This window comes from Hyperolius riggenbachi, chromosome 2, assembly GCF_040937935.1.
Source record: "Hyperolius riggenbachi isolate aHypRig1 chromosome 2, aHypRig1.pri, whole genome shotgun sequence".
NCBI classification, from domain to species: Eukaryota; Metazoa; Chordata; class Amphibia; order Anura; family Hyperoliidae; genus Hyperolius; species Hyperolius riggenbachi.
The window spans coordinates 280,566,439-280,586,872 of record NC_090647.1 but is presented as its reverse complement, the minus strand read 5'-3'; the positions used below and the strand labels follow the sequence as shown (position 1 = coordinate 280,586,872).

Sequence of the window (20,434 nt, the reverse complement as noted above, 5' to 3'; positions counted from 1 at the left end):
CACTCTGACTTTGTATCTGTCTTCTGATCTTGTACTTCTGCCCATCTGTCTTCCTGTTGCTGAACCTCTGCCTGATTACCGATTACTCTCTTGCCTCACGATTCTATACCGATACGTACCTTCCTGTTGCTGAACCTCTGCCTGATTACTGATTACTCTCTTGTCTCACGATTTTGTATATACTTACCTCACTGTTGCCGAACCTTGCCTGCCTGACCACTCTACTCACCAGTAGGCCCTCGCCACTGGTGAGGTACTGGTTACACCAGCTCCTCTGGTGGAACCGTTCTGTTAAGCTGTAGTACAGCCCCAATTACCTGCTCTATTAGAGCATCTGTCATCACACTTGTATTGTATCTCCTTGGCTGTTGTTCAGTCTGGGTCACCCGCCCCACGGGTGTCCTCGTGCCTGCAGTAGTATCTGAATCACCCGCTCCCCGGGAGATTCAGCCTCTTCGTTACTGTACTCTCCAGCCTGCTGGAACTTACGCTAGTGCACGTATAGTGTACTGATAGTACCTCACCAGCCCTCTGGTGAGGTCTGGTCAAACTATTAAAGTGACTGTTGCACCCAAACACTTACATTTGTTAGGTGTCCAGAGGTTAGTCATACTTGTATTATTGGTGATTCTGCAGATCATTAATAATCAGGTATACGTCTGTATTGTTGGTGATACTGCAGATCCCCAATAATCAGACACTCTCTGTGTGCAGACACCCATCGTCACACCCACTTTGTGCCTCCTTCTGCCCCACTTTTTACCTCCTTCTGTCCCCCTGTGTACCCCCTCTTGTAGTCCCCCTGTGCCTCCTTCTGTCCTCTTTTGGGCCTCCTTTTGGCCATCATGCCTTCTTCTGCCCCCCTGTACCTCCCGCTGCCCCTCTGTGTACCTCCTTCTGTCCTCCTGTGCCTCCTTCAGCCCTCCTTTGTGTCTCATTCTTTCCCACATTGTGCCTCCTTTTGTCCACCATTGTGCCTAATTCTGTCCCCCTGTGTGCCTCTTTCTGTCCCCTTTTGCCTCCTTCTGTCTTCCTTTTCTACTTCTTCTGACCCTCATACCTCATTCTGTCCCCCTGTGCCTTCCTATGTCCCGCTGTATGCCTTCTTCAGTCCCTCTTTGCCTTCTTCTGCCCCCCTTTGTGCCTCATTCTGTCCCCCATTGTGCCTCTTTTAGTCCTTCTGTGACTCCTTCTGTCCTCCTTTGTGACTCCTTGTGTCCCCTTTTGTGCCTCCTTCTGACTCTCTTGCAGAGGCCCCTGGTCCACCAGGCCAACCAGGTGGTCACGGTTGCTGTGCAGGGGAGGCATGGGGGGTAGGACTGCGTCTACCCCCCTGCCCGATGGTGTGTCCCCAGGTGGTGAACTGGCCGCAGCAGTTTACTGGCCGCAGCCCGTAAGCTCACTTCTGCAGCCGACGGAGTTTGTGAGTTCTGGCAAGCAGAGCAGGGCTACAGGAAAATGGCGTCCGAAGCCCTGCACTGGAAACTATTTATGTCTCCAGTGCAGGGCTTCGGGTGCAATTTTTACATAGCCCTTCTCTATCAGCGCGGGAGTTTTGCAGCCGCAGTTGCTGCACGAAGATCATTGGGGGAGCTGCTGGGCACAGGAAGGAGTGGAGTCTTCTGCAGGTGAGTAAATGTTTTTTTTCTTAAAGGTGCAGGCAGGTATCAGGGATATTAGGGGGAACTAATGGGAAGGGGGGGGGGAGAGGAGCTCTGCCTATGTGTATTTTCTGGTGAAACGCTGCCCACATTATGTGTATTTTCTGGTGAAACGCTGCCCGCATTGCGTATTTTCTGGTGAAACACTGCCGCAATAAGTGTAGTTTCTGGTGAAACGCTGCTGCATTACGATTATTTTCTGTTGAAACATTGCAACATTACGATTATTTTCTAGTGAAACGCTGCCGCATTACTATTATTTTCATGGGGGGGGAGCGCCACAGGTTTTCTCGCCTGGAGTGACAAAATGGCTAGAGGCGCCCCTGGTGCAGTGTGTGAGGGGAATTGCTGTTTCTGAGGTAACCAACACACCTGCTGTATTGATAGCAGCAGGCTCTGAGGAGGAATTCATCAGGGGGGAGGAGCACATCACAAATCATGTGTAGTCTACACTCTGCCATGTATGACTCCTTTCCCCCAGATAATAGTATTAGGTAGTGACGGGCAGTTCAGTAATTGGGAGGACTACTGTATGTGGCAGTGTAGTCAGCAAGTACTGAATGATTCTGTTGAGTCTACTTCTCTAGGGCTTCCCCCATTCTCTGGAATCCCATTCTTTATCCCATTAGGCTTTCTCCCTACCTTTAACACATTTAAATAAGCCTAAACCGTATCTCTTAAATTACTAAACATAAAAGTATGAAAGCGCACACAATGTAACAATACAGTACAATCTAGTAAAGGCCTGTGCGGCCTATGAGGCTGAATACAAACACCAAAAAGGAATCGGTGGAGCGCTCTCCTGTTGGTAAATACAGTAGATAATAATAAGATAAGGGATGCGCTAAAAAGTCCAGTCCCACACTCAATAGAGTCAAGTAACCTCCAAAAAATCTCACAGAGATTGCAGCAGATACAGTTCATATATTGGTGAGTGACATTTACATGCCACCCCCCTTGTGGATTGACTCACCAGATGATGCGGCCTAGCTGGGCCCGTCTGCACGTCAAGGTATTGGCCACCCCTCAGCCTCTCTGGCAAACCTCCACAGCGTGTCTCCAATCAGTTCAGGCCTTGGCTATTTAGCTATATGCAATTTTCCTCCCATTGCATTCTGGGAGACTGGGCGTTATTTTCATTGGCTTCGGGATTCACAGAAACAAAGATTCCACAGAGCTGCCCCTGACTGAAAGATGTCGCCACCTCTTCTACAGTGAATCTGTGCACTGAGGAGATCACACCAACTGGTAAGCTACACAGAGGGGCTTTCAGAAAATAACGCCCAGTCTCCCAGAATGCAATGGGAGGAAAATTCCATATAGCTGAATAGCCAAGGCCTGAACTGATTGGAGACACGCTGTGGAGGAGGTTTGCCAGAGAGGCTGAGGGGTGGCCAATACCCTGACGTGCAGACGGGCCCAGCTAGGCCGCATCATCTGGTGAGTCAATCCACAAGAGGGGTGGCATGTAAATGTCACTCACCAATATATGAACTGTATCTGCTGCAATCTCTGTGAGATTTTTTGTAGGTTACTTGACTCTATTGAGTGTGGGACTGGACTTTTGAGCGCATCCCTTATCTTATTATATACTGTATCTCTTAAATTGCCTATCTTCCTTTCTATCTTAACCCTTCATTACTAACTTCAATACATAGTTTTAAGTTGCATTTGTAGATGAATCAATCACAGACAATGATTTTCACTAGTGTCTTTGACCTCATGCAGTGTTTTTGTGTAGACAATTGTGTCTGAAGATCATAGACATCCATTACTGAATTTTGCACTTGTCCCTATCTGACTGAGATAACTTTAGATTTTCCAAAATCTTTTAATGATTTATGTAGTGCAGATGGTAAAATCTATCATTTTGTACCTTTACGTTGGGGATTGTCATTATTACATTACACACCTTTTCCTATCCTTTGTTGTCCCTGCTCCAACTTTTTTGAAAGGTATTTCTGACAAAATGAACTTCTATTTGAAAAAATGACATTTTTCAGTTTAACATTTGCCATGCTAACTTTGTACTTTTGCAAGTTATTGCATTCTATTTGTATCTACAACTTTTCTTTGGAAAAGGGATTGTACAAGATGCGTTTGTACTATACATGGCTAACTAGGAATGACCTGAGCATTAACATAGCCTGTAAATCTCTATTGACACAGGAAGTGGAAGCCACACTAGCAAATGTAAGCTAATTGTTCCCAATCAATCAGCTGACAGCCAATTAATTAATACAACTGCCAGTTAAACTGTAAGCAGCTAGTGACTTTAATTTGCTAGCATTGGGTCAGTGAAGATTTGCATGCTGGGGGGATTTTTAACTCTTGTCAGACAATACAGAGCTAAATATGAGGTGCTCTTCCTGGTATGGCCCTGTGCCTGATATTTACAGTAAAGCCATTTATAGGAATAATACAGAATTCAGTATAGTCCATTTTCCTTTCTCCAATTCTTACCAAATACACCGGGAAGTTTATTGGGATGTGGTAAGTCGTTATGCTTCTTCTGCTGCCGTTTCTTCAGCTGTTTTACTGCCCGTGGAGATCTGATCTGATTTTTATTTGCCCGGAAAAAAGTGACCATGAATGGGTGTTTGGAGCGGGGTGCACGTCTTCCTAAGATGCCTGCCAAACTTGGATCAATGCTCTGCCCTGTTATATTAAAACACATAATTATACAAATGCTGTATGGCATATTGACACATATATGTACATTCCTCCATTCATTTCCAGTATACTTCACAGAAAACACATTTGCTTAGCAAAATGCAGCAGAGGACTTTGACGTATCAATGTGTTCAGTGTGTTCTTACTGAGAAATGGAGTGATCTCTCCATAGTCAATAACAAGGTTCCAGCTTTCAGGGCAGGTTTTACTCGGACCGATGCTGATTGTGGCGGTGGCATAACTCCAGGTCTAAGTAATAACTCCTTTATGCATTAGGTCACAGAGCCTTGTGACCTAATATATTATATCTTAGTGTGTTGGGTAGTTTAAATCACCAAATAAATAGATGAGAATACTTCTAGAGGTTGAACATAAAGGGTCTGGCCCAATTTCATTCATTTTTCTGCTACGTTTTCTCCTAGGTGATCATTTTCATCTTCTGTTTAAAGGGGAACTGAAGAGAGAGGTATATGGAGGCTGCCATGTTTATTTCCTTTTAAGCAATACCAGTTGCCTGGCAGCCCTGCTGATCCTCTGCCTCTAATACTTTCAGCCATAGCCCCTGAACAAGCATGCAGCAGATCAGGTGTTTCAGACTTTAAAGTCAGATCTGATAAGACTAGCTGCATGCTTGTTTCTGGTGTTATTTAGATACTACTGCAGAGAAATAGACCTGCAGGGCTGCCAGGCAACTGGTATTGATTAAAAGGAAATAAATATGGCAGCCTCGGTATACCTCTTACTTCAGTTCCCCTTTAAAATAACTTTTCAGCTCTCTGCAATTGAAAAAGTACCAAGAAGTAGGAGAAAAAATGCTGTCAAAATTAATCTGAGTATTTTCTTGCTTGCTGGTGGCTTAAAAGGCATTTAAGGTGTCCATTAACCATACAATCCCAGTGCCAATTGATTGTTTCTGATCACCGCTGTAATTGACCAGCAACGATCGGTTGTGCCCATTAACGGACGAATTCCCGCTAACCAATTCAATCAGGTCGATTGGATTGATTAGACTCAAAGTGCATTAGAGGTGCAGTCACGAAGGGCACATTCAACAGGCCACACTGCAGTGTTATGCTTCATACAGACTTGAGATAAAAGTCTTTGGAAAATGCAAGATTTACAGACCAATTTTACCCCCTTCCATGTAGTATGAGAGCCATACCTTCACAGTCTTTTCTATGGAGCTGAACTCCCCATCAGAAAAAAATCTTTGCAAGATGCTGCACACACAGATGCTGTACAGACACAAAAGATCAGTATCTGCAAAAGATCTGTTCCTGCCAAAGATCCATTCCTGCAAATTGCATTCATAGTCTATGATATCTGCAGATCATCATACACACCTTGTTTAACTGACATTCATCTGCAGATCAGACCACTGGCGTACCAATAGGCCCTGCAGCACCTGCGCCTGCGGGGGGGGCCCGGCCCCCCCCCCTGGGGCCCGCTCGGGGCCGTGGTGTGGGAGCTGGAGGGGTGGCAACATGAGGGGAAAGCCTTGGCCACAGTCGGCGGGGAGAGGGGAAGTTCCCCCCTCTCCCTCACCTCGGGGCTGTCCCCTCTGCGCTTCCCTCCAGCTAACGTTATACTGTGGGCAGCGGCGGGCAGATACATACCTTCCTTGCGTTCCACCGCATAATCTTCGCTCTGGCCTATGACGTCACTTCCGGAAGTGACGTCACTTCCGGAAGTGACGCCAGACGCCAAAGCGAAGATTATGCGGTGGAACGCAAGGAAGGTATGTATCAGCCCGCCGCTGCCCGCTGCCCACAGTATAACGTTAGCTGGAGGGAAGCGCAGAGGGGAGAGCCCCGAGGTGAGGGAGAGGGGGGAACTTCCCCTCTCCCCGCCGACTGTGGCCAAGGCTTTCCCCTCATGCTGCCACCCCTCCAGCTCCCACACCACGGCCCCGAGCTGGCCCCAGGGAGAGAGGGGGGGGGCCGCTCTGAAATTTTGCAGGGGGGCCCGGTGGGGCCTAGTTACGCCCCTGGATCAGACAATCATCTGCAGATCTGAAAATCCATCCTGGTGGATCTGATCTACAGATGAATGTCTGTTAAACAAGGTGTGTATGATGATCTGCAGATATCATAGACTGTGAATGCATTTTGCAGGAACGGATCTTTGGCAGGAACAGATCTTTTGCAGATACTGATCTTTTGAATGTCTACAGCATCTTTGTGTGCAGCATCTTGCAAAGATTTCTGTCTGATGGGGAGCTCAGCTCCATAGAATAGACTGTGTAGGTATGGCTCTCATACTACATGGAAGGGGGTAAAATTGGTCTGTGATCTTTCATTTTCAAAAGACTATGGTCTGATGTGTGTATGAGCCTTAGGTACTGGCTTCAGTCATGATTCCGCAACCACAAGTTAACTCTAATATCCTGCTCCAGCATGTTTTTGGTTAACTTCTTATGGTGTATTTGCTAAAAGAGAACTCTGAGAGCAGTTTTTGTAGTACTGCCTGCAGATACTGGATTTTGCATTGCAAGTACCGGTAAATAAGAAGATACATGAACCATACTGTATATGATCTCAACTGAATCTTCACCCCGGTCAGATTGGGCCACAGAGCACTAGAGGTTGTACAGTAGAAGTGGTGTGCATAAATCTATAGTGAGATGTTTCCAATTTCTAAATGAATCCAAGCCAGATCTCTATGATAAGTCTGGTCTTGGGAAACATTAGTAAATCGGATGCAGCATGTTCCTATCTCACCTTCCTCATTCTCCACATAGAGTCGGAGTCCTGCATTATGCTTCGGGTTGAGCAACCAGTGATTGCTGGCAGCTGTGACATCAAAGACCAGCCATCCTTCTTCCCCTGTCTGTATGTTCTCATGGTCTAGTAAGGTTAACTCCGGTTGCCTAGAGAAGAAAGCAATACAATTCAAATCATAAAAAAATAGGCTTAAACAGCTGAATACATGCACAGACGTACTGTAGCATTCCTGATTTTATTATGACTGTTTTAAAGGGTACCTAAAGTGGTATGTAGCATAATGAGATAAGTATGCACTAACCACGATGGCAAGTGGAGGTAGAAAAGAATGTTGCTAGTACACAGCTGTGTACTTTTTGGCCAAAGATGAACATCATTAAAGTGAATCTGAACCGCGCAAAATTACTTAAAATAAACACATGATGTACCTACAAATGAATATTGCATACTATACTTACCTCGCTGTCAGTTCCTCTCAGAAGCTCACCATTTTCTTCTAACCATGATTCCTTACAGTTCTGACAAGATTTTGTCAGAACTGAAATATATCAGTTGCTGTCAGATATCAGTTGCTGTCAGTTATAACTGACAGGACAAGTGATGTACAAGGTAATGTTCATGCTTCCCTATGGCTCAAGTGGGCAATATTACAGTTTAACAGTGTGCTGACCAGGAAGCTGTTATGTGGTAATGGCCATTTTTAAAATGGAGTACGTAGAATTCCATTGATCACAGTGGACAAACAGGATGCGGGAAAGGAGAAAGAAATTGACAAGTAGACTACACAGGAGGTAAGTATGACGTGTATATGTTTATTCTGACTTTTATTTTCAGTTCAGGTTTGCTTCAGTGACTGGAGAGTGACTTGAGAGTAGTTGTATATTTAGCTTCAGTGAAAGCTTAGCTGGAATTGTCTATTTTCTGAGCAGGGAGTATTGTAGTGATAAAAACACACTCATACCGTACTGTATGTAGAGGCCTGAGCCATGATATGTGTCAGGCAGTAATTTTAAGTGTGTGACATTAAAGATCGTTTGGGACTTTTCACCATACATGCATAAAACCGTTGCAAGAAATTGTGCTTTTAGTACTCTTTAATGGTGTACTTTGTAAATTTATAGCATGTTACTCATGCATTCAATAATATACTGTACATAATATACTGTATTTGGAAGTAAATGTTATGTATCAAAATACCTGACAGGGTATTTTACCTATATCCTGTACTATTTGATCACTTTCACTAACAGTATTATTTTTTTGTATTTTTTCTTTTAAGGGCATCAAAAGTTTGTATTGCATATGTAGTAGAGTAAGACGCCTGACAGGAAGTAGAAAGCTATGATGATGCGTGATCATCAAATAGGGCAGAAAAGGACCAGTGCAGCTCATTATTTATTATAATAGGCTTTAATTGCAATTAATATTATTGAATATCAGCATTATTTGGGTCTCAAAGTATTATACTATAGGTAGGGCTTGTGAGAGCGCAACAAGTTAGGGCAATAAGTTAGGGCTCATATCTACCATGGGCAATTTGCAGTGTTTCCCCACATGCAAATTTGGGCGGGGAGACACTGCCTCCAAATTCGCATGCAGGGAAAAAATAGACTGTCAGCAGCAGAGAATCATATCATGATCATAGAAAACAAGGCACAACTGTTTTTTTTGTTCTTGTTTTTGTAGTGCACCTTATCACACTGATAAAGCACCACAATATATAATTTTGCCTTCTGAACATGAAGAAAACTTGCATGAAAGAAGGGGATCATTTAGATATTCCACCTGCCCCCCCCCCCCCAGCAAATTCCATCATAGGCCCCCAAGCAAAACTTTGATGCCCCTGCCCCTGCATGTTCACACCCCTTTCCTTATCTCAGTTTGATGAAAACCACATCTTTTATAATGCCCCCAGTATAGGTGGCCAATGTCCCTTCAGTATAAGTAGTTATAATTTCCCCAGTACAGGTAGCCATGATGCAAGCATTATAGGTAGCCATAATACATCCAGTACATGTAACCATAATGCCCCCAGTATAGGCAGCCAAGGATTTCCTCACTATAGGTAGCTATAACTCCCCCCAGTATAGGTAGCCATAATGCCCTCAGCATAGGTAGCCATAATACCTCCAGTATGACCTCTCATCATAATTTCCCACAGTATAGGTAGCCATAATGCCACCAGTATAGGTAGCCATAATACCTCCAGTATATGTAGCCATAATGCGCCCAGTATAGGTAGCCAAGTGTCCCCCCCCCCCCCCCGTATAGGTAAATATAATGCTCGTAGCTTAGGTACCCAAGTATCCCCATGGTGTAGGTAGCCAAGTGTCCCCTCAGTATAGGTAACCATAATGCCCCCATTATAGGTGCCCAAGAGTCCCCTCAGTATAGGTAGCCGTAATGCCCCCAGTGGAGGTAGCCTGGTGAAGTATCTCACCTCTCGAGGTTCCCACGCTGAATCTTCAGTTTCTTCTCGTCAGTGCGGCAAAGTGTCCAGTCTTCATGGCTGCACTCCGCATCGCTCATGAAGCAGGTGGTTTCGGCACTCTGCACCAAGCAGCAAAGCTGGGTGCTCCTATAGCAGCAATGTTATAGTGTGCGGGGCACGTAAGGATAATTTGGGGTTCTGAATCCCTCCGAGTTGCTATGACTCGGAGGGGGAATAGTATTTAACGTCGCCGGAAATATTAGTGGCAGCAGGTTGAGCTGCCATTCTCTCACCGCATGACTCAGTAGCTCATACTGCCTAGTCATATGATGAGAGACACTGACTGCAGCCATGGAGACAGGACTCTAAGGATTCTGAGGAGAAGCTGAAGAGGACCTAGAAAGTTAAGCTCTTTTTTTTCTGCCTGTCCACCTTGTAAGTTCCTCCTCCGTGTCCTCGGGCAATGTATCTATGCACTGAGCAGAGCTGGCAGAAGAGTGTCTACATTTTACCTCTGTTTCTCGCTTGTATTTGCTATAATTTAGCTTTAAGTGAGCAAGTATGGTTTCCCATGTTGCATCACGCTTGACTATGCAAATCATCTCTTTATGCCCCTGAAAGCCAGGCACACACCCAGAGCTGCTGGTGTATAGGGAGCCTATAGCTTATAAATTTTACAGAGCCACACCAATCCAGCATGTATACAGCTGTTTCAGCCTTTATAGTCCTCATCAGTGCATAGCATGGGGTGATATAGGTCTATGGAATAGGGCTTACACCAGCACTACAGAGTATCCAGATAGTACATGGTAACCTAAAACTAATAGTAGAGTATAATGAGCTAAAAGAGGCCGAAAAGCCCTCTTACTAAAAAATCGATATTAAATATAATTTTGCCTTATTATATTTAACATCACTTTTCAGTAAGAGTGCTTTTTGGTTTCTTTTTGCCCCTTACACTCTCCTAGTAGTTCTGGGTCACCATGAGCTTTCTGGGTACTCGGAGTCTCGCTTGCTGTCTTCTTCCTCCTCTTCGAATCTCCCACTCTGCTCTCTTCTGTGACTACTGCTCTCTGCCCCTCCGCATGACCATTATGCAGAGAGGAGATCCAGAGAGCAGAGTAGTCACAGGAGCCTTGAGGCCAATCATTTGCTGTCTGTGAGGTGCACTGGTACAGTAACAATCCCTCAGAGTATCTATTCTGGGATACGCCCAATCCATTTGAGTGCTTCTCTGCTTGCACTCGGGTATGTGCACCGGTGGCAATGGCTGCATATCACAATTAAAGTGAACTAACCACCTTTTCTCTCATTGGAATTTCTCCTGGCATAGAAGCTGCCATGTTCCCCCCTCCCCTTCTCACAGTCCTTATTTATACAAGTCAGAAATGCTATCTTGACACATTGACACACACAACGTCTTTGAAGAAACTGTCCTAATTACCAAACCTCCTCTGTTGATGAAAAGGTATTGTTTACTTATTGGTAATGACCCCAATAAAACAATCAGCTTCCTGAAATCTCTGCAGCCGTCGGGCAGGCCTCCTGAAGTAGGCTAATAAAACTACTATGAATGTTAAATAAAAGGTAAAATGGAAGTTCATTTCAATAATGAAACATATTGTTGGCATGCATCTTTGATGTGCTATTGAGATGCCCTGGGTGCTAAAAATGGTGCACGGTTCACTTTAAGCTATAGATCACATACCGATTTGCATGGTCTCGGTGTATCTGGTACAGGCTCAGGTGAAGCGTCCGATTCAAGTGTCGCGTGAAACTGCGAGTCTTGTAAAGTCGAAACTCAGCTGCTGTCACAATTTCTCCAGCAGGTACCTGCGTCATGTCAAACCTGAATTCTTTCCAGTATGGCTTTTGATGGAAGATATCTCTGTCATGTTCAACTGTAACAATGTAAAAGTGTGAATAAATCAGGAGTACTCTAATAAAGGCTTCAAATAGAACATTCTTTCTCCTCTACCAAGAAGATGAGCAGATACTAGTAACCTGTGCAAGAGAACAACCAAATTCTTTCACCTGTCAGACTGCTGAAAAACCCAAAACATTAATGCTGCCTTCACAGTGGGAATTGCGTAAATCCGTTGCATTGCATACAGTAAAACAGGCAATCAATGAAAAGTATGGGTCACCACACAGCATGTAGTCTGTGATTGTCGCATAAGTGGTGCATTGTAGTTCAATATTCCAATGTGGCCAGTGCGTCACACCACAACGCACAACTGTGAACATAGCCTTACTTCCGGCGATTCCTAAAAGAGCTCAATGCAATAAATACACAAAAGAATTACAGTCCTCTTAATCATATTGACCTCTTGATGGACAGAGCACAAATTTTTACTGACTGTTCCTTAAGATGTCTACAAAGGTGGCCACACACAATACAATAAAATGATCCAATTTTACAACAATTCTATAAAAATGATCAGTTGTCCCAAAGAATCTAAAGCTTTTTTTTAATTATTCGAGCAAGAAATCCAATCCGGTTTCTTGGGTTTTTCCCCCATATAAGTCGATCGAGAGTGGTGGATTTTTCTGATCAATTTTTCTGAAAATGTAATGGTGTAGGGTAGATTGTCAATTTATTGATATATACACCCAAGCAATTTTTTTTAGAGTTTTCAATTATTATTTTTTTCAGAATTGTGGAAAAATTGAACACGTGTGTGGTAAATTAGTCAGATTTTTTTAAATATAACAATCAAACAGCAAAATTGATGGCAATCCTTAAACAATCAAAAAGCAAATTTGATTGCAATCCTTAAATTGAAAAGAAATTTAAAAAATTGCATGGTGTGTGGCCACCGTTACAGTTATATCATCCATACAGTTTTAAAGGGTTGTCATATACAAAACAATATTTCAGCTGTAAAGGCCTGCACACTGTGTTGCTGAGCATATTTCAGCAATGTGTATCAGTGTGTGATATGCAGGGACATCAGACAGTACATAGACAGCACTGTCTAATGGGGACGCTTATGCACTGTGCAGCAATGCAACACAGGTACATATTAACTAATATAAAACCACTATGTCAAAGACGCTGTGCAAATGAAAAATGTAAAGATAAAGCTCTAGTCCACCCAAAACATTTTTTATTTTTAGACAGATTCTATTGCTGTTTGTGTCCCTGTGTGTGGGTTTTCTCAGGGCCGGCACTACCATAGAAGCAAAGGGGGCAATTGCCCCAGGGCCCCACAGCCTGTAGGGGCTCCCAAGGTGTCTCTCCCCATCTTCAAGAGAGAAACCGTGAACAAGAATTGAACTTCATCCCAATCAATAGCTGATACCCCCTTTCCCTTGAGAAATCTTTTCCTTTTCACAAACGGATCCTCAGGGGGCTCTGTATGGCTGATATTGTGGTGAAATCCCTCCTACAGTGTGATGTCAGGACCATGGTCCTGACAGTTTCCTGTCTGGGAACCTCATTGCATTGTGGGAAATAACAGCTGGGTCCAACTGCCAAAAAAGTAAGCAGCATCTCCTTCCAGTGACATCACCTGCCAGCAGTAAAAATGTCACCACGTGGTAAATGTCAGAATGTAAATCAGGGAGAGAAAAGATTTTACAATGGGTAAAAACTGACTAAATCATTTATACATAATTGTAAAAATTAAGCTTTTTTTATTACATTCTTTTCTCTGGAGTTCCTCTTTAACTGCTGCTCCCCGGGGCTTCTGCACAGTCTTTGGCAGAGTAGCATCTCACCTGTGCTGGAAGGCAGGCCAAACACTCTGCAGGGGCCCCATGGAGCATAATTACTGTAAGTTGAGAGGTGATTGGGAGGAAGTGTCAGCAGGCGGCTCAGGGCCCAAGAGGGAAATTTGGGTGCAATAACCCCTAATGCCACTTTTTGGTCAGAGGGGGGGGGGGGGGGGGGGTCTGCTGGGGTGGGCTGGTTAATTTTGCCCTGGGGCATTGTTACGAGACCCAGCCCTGGGTTTTCTCTCACTTACTGTCGTTCATGACTCCTGAATATGGAATCATGGGAAACCACAGTATCTCACTTAAAGCTGAATTATCGCAAATACCTTCTGTTTTAAGAAGGCAGATTGAACTGAGTGTCGCTTTTAGTAAGAAGGCTTTTGGGCCTCATTTCATCCCCTGTACTTTCCTAGTGGTTCTGGGTCACCATGAGGTACCTGGGTATTCTCATGATTCATGTGAGGACAAGAATTGATTTATATTTTTCTAAGAGGGTCACAAACAATAGTAATTGTTTTGCTACTTGCCTGAATGGGTAGAGCGAAACACATGCTTGCCTACAGCACATGAAGTAGCCAAATATGGTTCTGTTTATGTGAGAAATGTTGATGGTAAAAATGACTTATGGTTTTGATGATTTTACTCTTAAAAATTTTAAACTGGCGAGAGAGGAGAAAAAAAAACTGCAGCTATTGTAGGCTGCTCTCCATACAGAGACCCGTACATAAGAGGAAAGAAACAAACCAATTTTAAGTGCTGAAAAATCAGCTGTGGGGAGTGCTGCAGGTAATGCAAGAGGCCTTAGAAGAAAAATGTATAATGCCTATGACTGAGACCAAGCAAAATGGCTGCAGACAGAATAAGAATCATAGACATTAAAGGATACCCGAGGTGACATGTGACATGATGAGACAGACATGTGTATGTACAGTGCCAGACACACAAATAACTATGCTGTGTTCCTTTTTTTCTTTATCTGCCTGAAAGAGTTAAACATCAGGTATGTAAGTGATAGTGTCTGTCTGGGTTAGGACTGGGTCAGACGGCAGTGTAGCCCTCAGTGATAAGGAATTACAACCATAAAACACTTTCCAAGCAGAAAATGGCTTCTGAAAGCAGGAAAGAGATAAAAAGGGTCAATAGCTCATAGATTTTAGCTTAAGCATACTTCAATGAATGTGTCATTGAGCAGAGACAATGAAACCGTAAAAACGTAAAAAAGTCGATTTAAATATAAAATAAAATGGAGATATCTAAAAAAAAGTCATGTTTAGGAGGAGGATGATAGATACAATTGTTTATCTCATCAGTCTACATTCACCTCGGGTGTCCTTTAAAGAGACACTGAAGCAAAAAAAAAATATGATATTATGATTTGTATGTGTAGTACAGCTAAGAAATAAAACATTAAGATCAGATACATCAGTCTAATTGTTTCCAGTACAGGAAGAGTTAAGAAACTCCAGTTGTTATCTCTATGGAAAAAAGCCATTAAGCTCTACGACTTTCAAAGTCGTGGAGAGGGCTGTTATCTGACTTTTATTATCTCAACTGCTACTAAACAAATTCCTTTTTCTCTGACAGAGGAGAGGTCATTAGTTCACAGACTGCTCTGAAAGAATCATTTTGAATGCTGAGTGTTGTGTAATCTGCACATATTATAAAATGATGCAATGTTAGAAAAAACACTATATACCTGAAAATAAAAATATGAGAATATTTTCTTTGCTGCTAATCTTCTAGTAATTATTCATTGTACACAACCAATTCATTATATCATATTTTTTTTTCTGCTTCAGTGTCTCTTTAAGTATGTGCTGAAAGCAAGGGCATTGCTGCTAAAATAACTTATGATCTTCATAATATACGTAGAGATACCCATCATCACCACAAACAGAAAGCAAAAGAGTAAAAGATACCTCCCAACTTTTGGAGTCAGGAAAAGGAACACTGCCCCTGACAAAACTTGTATCCTTGACCCAATTTTGCATATACAGTAGCAATCGCCTGAATAAATCCAATTAGCCAATTGCTTTTCCGCCAAGCTTGGTTATGTGCAGATGAGGTGAGATGTCTGTAAATGCATCAGGCTGTCACCCAAAATGACTACAGACAATTTTTTGTCAGGTAACAATCTGTGCAAGGTTTACGTATGAATTTTGACAACCTATAGCAAATAAAAATAAAAAAAAAACATGTTTTTTGGATGTTTGAAAACATTTGCCACATTGCTACTTATTTTTATTTTATATTGTAGCTGTGGATGATGGGGAAATGTATAATCTTCCATCTGCTGCTTGCCTTTAAAACATGCACATCTTTTTTGCAAACAAATGGTTAGCTGTATCAGCCTTTTGGACAATACAATGAGAAAATGTAATTGAAAGACTTAGCATTGCACACCATTAAAGGATCCAGATATTGGCGAGACAAAGTCTGTCATACGTATGTGGGGAACACTTGTGGCTCTGGGCTGGCCTACTGAGGTGGAGAGCTGTACAGGGACAGGATGGAAATCATTATATTGTGTGTTCCTGCTTTTTAATCTTGTGTGACAAACCATTAAATTTCAACATTTACAGTATATAAATAGAGGCAGTTCAGTACGTGTCTGCGCTTGTTGCTTTTCTAAGCAAGCCTACAAGAGTGGTTCTGTGATGTCCAGCTATGAAATGTGAATAGAACTAATCCGGGACAAATTATGCCAACCTGTGGAATGAAACAGGAGTTCCCAGTGTTCAGAAGCCCTGAGGGTATTTCCTACCATGTGAATACAGTAATGAGTTTACTTTTCAGGACCTCTTTATGTGGTTTTAATATACATATCTTGCCAAACATTTATATACGGAGGAGCAAGCTGAAAATATAAGGAAGGTAAACTGAATATTTGCAAAGTATAAAGCAAGCAATCTGATCTGATCTTAACCCTTGGCATATTATGATGAAGGAAGAGTTAAGTTATTTTACCCTTCACATTATATAGCACTCACTGTAAAGTGGTTCTTTGTAGCATGATGGCCACACTATTGTAAATATCCTATTTTATTTTTAATATATCTACATCTCAGAGTTGTCACTGTCACTGTCTTGCCTGCACTTGGTCTGCACTCATTGTGGAAATCTTCTGGACATGTCAATTTAAAGTCTAGACAGTTTTTCAATTTGTTTTATTTTATTTTCCTCCATCCCTGCATGAAGTAAATAGAGAATATCTGAGATGTAAATATATAGTAAAAAAGAACATATTTGTGATAAATATATAGTAAAAAAGAACATATTTGTGATTTTACAAAATGCAAAACTGTGTCTGTGAATTGTGTAATTTTCAATTCTTGTTATATCTCCACAGCAGTATGTGTGTGGAGTAGTAGCTCTGCCCCAGCACTGAAAGGGCTGTTCGCTACATAAAGAAGGCCTCTGCCCTTAGACAGGTGTTTTTAGTTGCTATAGTGAGCTGCCACAAGTAGGGGGGGGGGGGGGGGGGGGGGGCTATTGTGACAAGGGAGATACAATAGCAAAGGGAGGTTAAACAATTTCAGGACACAATTTTCCACTTTCCTGATGTCACACATGTGGGATCTAATGAGATGCTATAAAATGTAAATGCTGAATGAGAAGGAAAACATGATTTAATGATCAATAGAAGTGAATAGAGAAAAGTTTATTTTTGCCAAATTCAACAGAAAATAAAGCCACTCAGTTTACTATGTGGTGTGCATAAATATATTAACTGAGAGACAGTTCTGACTCAAATGAGAAACCAACCAGTGGAAGGAGAATTGGAATAGATCTTGTACAAAAATGCAGAAGTGGATCATTAGCTCAGGGCAACCAAACAAAATTTTTGGCTTGGATCTCTGCTCCATTTTTATAGCAGGCCTACTCCAGTTTTCCTTGCATTGGCTCTGATAATTCTGCCCCATAGTCTCCATTGCTACTGCCCAAAATAATGCTATCCCTCTGGTGAAGTGAGCTGTTAAATGACTTGGAGAACTAAGTTTGGCTCCTTTCTAGGTCTGTCTTAATTGACCAGGGAGCTACCAACTCTAATGAAGCATGATGTGCCTTACTGAAGTCAGGAATAGCCTGCCTCAGAACCTGAAGGCTTTTGCTCCTTTAAGAAAGGCTTTGATGGCTCTAGCTACAACCAGAGAATAACGTTTGTAGGAGTTAGGATTGAGAACTCCTGATTGAAATGGAACTTCTTTTTAGTTTTTGAAATGAAGTGTTGTATGGCTCTTAGGACCACCTTATGGGAAACAATGAACTAGTGTTCTTTATAACCCAGGTCAGTGATTTTTCTCAATCATAACAATGCTATAAGCAAAACAGTAAATCATTCTTAAAAGTGCTGTTGTGAATGATGGATATTTCCCCAAACTGTATAATGAAGGGGGGGGGGGGTGCACATAAAGCAGAACTTTGGCCTTTGAGCTAAATCCCAGGCCTGACCACAACGAATGCAAGGATTGTTGCAAAAATGACACGTGTGAATGAATCCTATTAATAACATAGGATATCACAAAGTATTATCTCAGTATTATTTCTAGGTCATTCCTGAAGGTCCAGTGAGTCTGTAAAGTGACCACTTCCTTTCACCGTTGACGTCCATTATCAGATCTGTAAAACTGAAAGAAATTGTGAATGTAGCCTTGGTTTACAAAGCTCCAAATTAAAGGCTACCAGGCTCTGATGGAGAATAGGAACTGCAGTGGTTCCAGTTTGGACTGCCATAGGAGGTGCACCCAAGATTATCTAGGACCTGAATGGTGGTATTATGTTTTTACCTTCTGTCAAATTGTTTTGAAAGACACACTCTAGGTTAGAGCATAATGGACTTGGAGATCTGTACAGATACAATGAAGTCTATCTACTGCTTGCAGATCAGTTCAAATATGAGTAGAGAGCCTCCCAAAAATGTTGAATAAAAAGTCAGCTGTGGACGCAATAAAATGTACAAATTTCTCATTCACCTGGAAGAGATAGAAATTCCTTTCTACCCACAGAAAATTAAGGTCTACATCTACTTATTGGATTAGTCTGCTTCTAGTGAATCCCTGGCTCTTAATATATGCTGATGCCCAAAAAAAGGATTAACATGAAATGGGGTCCTGTTTTTTACATCAAGAATGTGACCACACCCAGCTGGCCTGGACACCTACGTGGAGTTGGGTTTATAGATCTCTCCACCTCCCTATAGCAATTGGTTGCCCTTCTGCTAACTTCCCTTGTGAGAACACATTTAGCTTTTTTGCTTTCCTTTTTTCCTGTTGTGACTTACACCATTGGGGTTCCCATTTTCTCAGTGTTTGTTTTCCATTCTAGGAAGTCTTTGACCACACCCATACCTGCACCCTAGGCAAGATGGCAGTTTTTTTTCCCACCGCTGATGATCACCTGGCCTTTTTTTGTAAAATTTTGGTGGGGCTAGCATCCACCAGGCCCCTAGATGCTATCCAGGCACTAGGCAACTGCCTAGGTTTGCCTTGTGGATGATCCAGCTCTGCTGCTGCCATCTTGTTTTTACCAGTACATATCCAGACAGTGAAGGTTTTGACACCTAGGAATGACATCCTGAATCCCAGCATTTTGGTGGTATACCCTGTGAACTGAAAGTCCTATAGCATTGGGCTGTGAAAGGGCCATGCACCCTCCATCTGTGGAGGCTGGTATTTCAAGTATTTATTAGTGGATACCACAGTCTAGTGGACAGTGCTAACATGGGTAGTGGAGTTCATTCAACATCAAAGGTTAGACTTCACGCTTCAGTCAGCTTCATATAATAACTGTGAAATTTTTCTCTGCAATTTGTGCATCAACGTTTTTGAATATAAAAAAAAACAAAAACAATTGTAATCATAATCATATGCCATTAAATTGAATCCAGGCCACATGGAAAGCAATAATGTCCTATTTCTGAAACCAATTATACACTCTAAAAGATATTTCGTTATAACATACATTTACAGACTTAATTCCAAACTTCCACCCAAAGATAAATAATGCAATGATAATGTACCACTGATTTTGCTACCCATTCTAAAGTGATCTGAGCATACCCCGGCTACCTATTCTCTGTTCCTTTTTAAAAGCAATATGTACAGATACACCAAATACTGATATGGTGCTGTAGGATAGCTGCCAATCTGTCAAAGTGATGTTGCTGACAGCACAACACTAGACTACCCGGAGGAGCCTGTCAACACTGGCATGCCTGAATTTTTGATGTGCGCAGGGTATTTTAACCTGAAAATGACTGTTCTCACACATTTCATTTACTTAACAAAACTAACCAGGTAGTATAAATTACATTCAAATTGTCATTTTTTTCATGGCAGGTCTGCTCTATAGAGTGAAAATGTATCATTGTTTCTCTCTCCAGGATCTTGCAGTAAGAAGATAAACAAATCTGTAGTCCATCTCATGAGCCAGATGGGTAAAGCCAAAACACATCATTAGTAGGATTATTTGAGACTTTGGGACAATTGCGATGCCACAATGCAGCTTGCTGTGCCAAGCCACCTCTCTTTATATAAATAGATGAAAACGTTACACATAAATGAGAACACCATGAGCAGGCTTCCTGAGCTACAAGGGAAATGATTCATGATTTTCAAAGATTCATACAATGTCCCTTTAGTTAGAAGTTAGAACATCTGTGCTTTGTACACAGTGACTAAAGGAGATGTGGGGTCTAAAATAGTATTAATACCCTGAACACATCCCATTCTCTACCTGTGCAGCCAACCAACATTTAACTCCTTCTCCTTCTCCCTCTGCCCTACACCTAGCACTTAATCCCTGCTGCATAGGTACACAGCCCTGAATCCCTTCACTGCTTTACAGCCAGCAAAGTCAATGTTTACACACCCAGCCAACCCACCCCAATGGGCACAATTGTATTACTTCACAGCAACTCTAATTAACTATTAAAATAAATTAAGGTTCCCATGAAACAATGGCCTCGCTGGCTAAATGGTGGGAAAGTTGCTGTACATCTGTGGGTGGAACAGTACACATAAGTAAGATGTAGGAGATAAATGCTAACTATGCCATAAGAAACTTCATCATACACGTTAATTTAATTTCAAAAAAAGAAAAAAGGTTTTCTGATTAATCCTATATTTATATTTATATATATATATATATATATATATATATATATATATATATATATATAAAATCAGATGTATGTATGTATGCGTGTGTGTGTGTGTGTGTGTATG

The 20,434-nt window shown here is 42.1% G+C and overlaps 1 protein-coding gene across 1 annotated transcript in view; it reads right to left on the bottom strand.

Moving 5' to 3' along the window:
- The window catches only part of LOC137544320 (bone morphogenetic protein 8B-like), an 83,690-nt gene that overhangs the window by 32,095 nt on the left and 31,161 nt on the right, over positions 1 to 20,434 (bottom strand). Inside the window, exons 2-4 of the mRNA XM_068265382.1 lie at positions 11,197 to 11,389; positions 7,055 to 7,203; positions 4,125 to 4,319 (exon numbers count right to left, since the gene is read on the bottom strand). Of these exons, the coding sequence (XP_068121483.1) occupies positions 4,125 to 4,319; positions 7,055 to 7,203; positions 11,197 to 11,389 (537 nt within the window). The remainder of the gene's footprint in view (positions 1 to 4,124; positions 4,320 to 7,054; positions 7,204 to 11,196; positions 11,390 to 20,434) is intronic.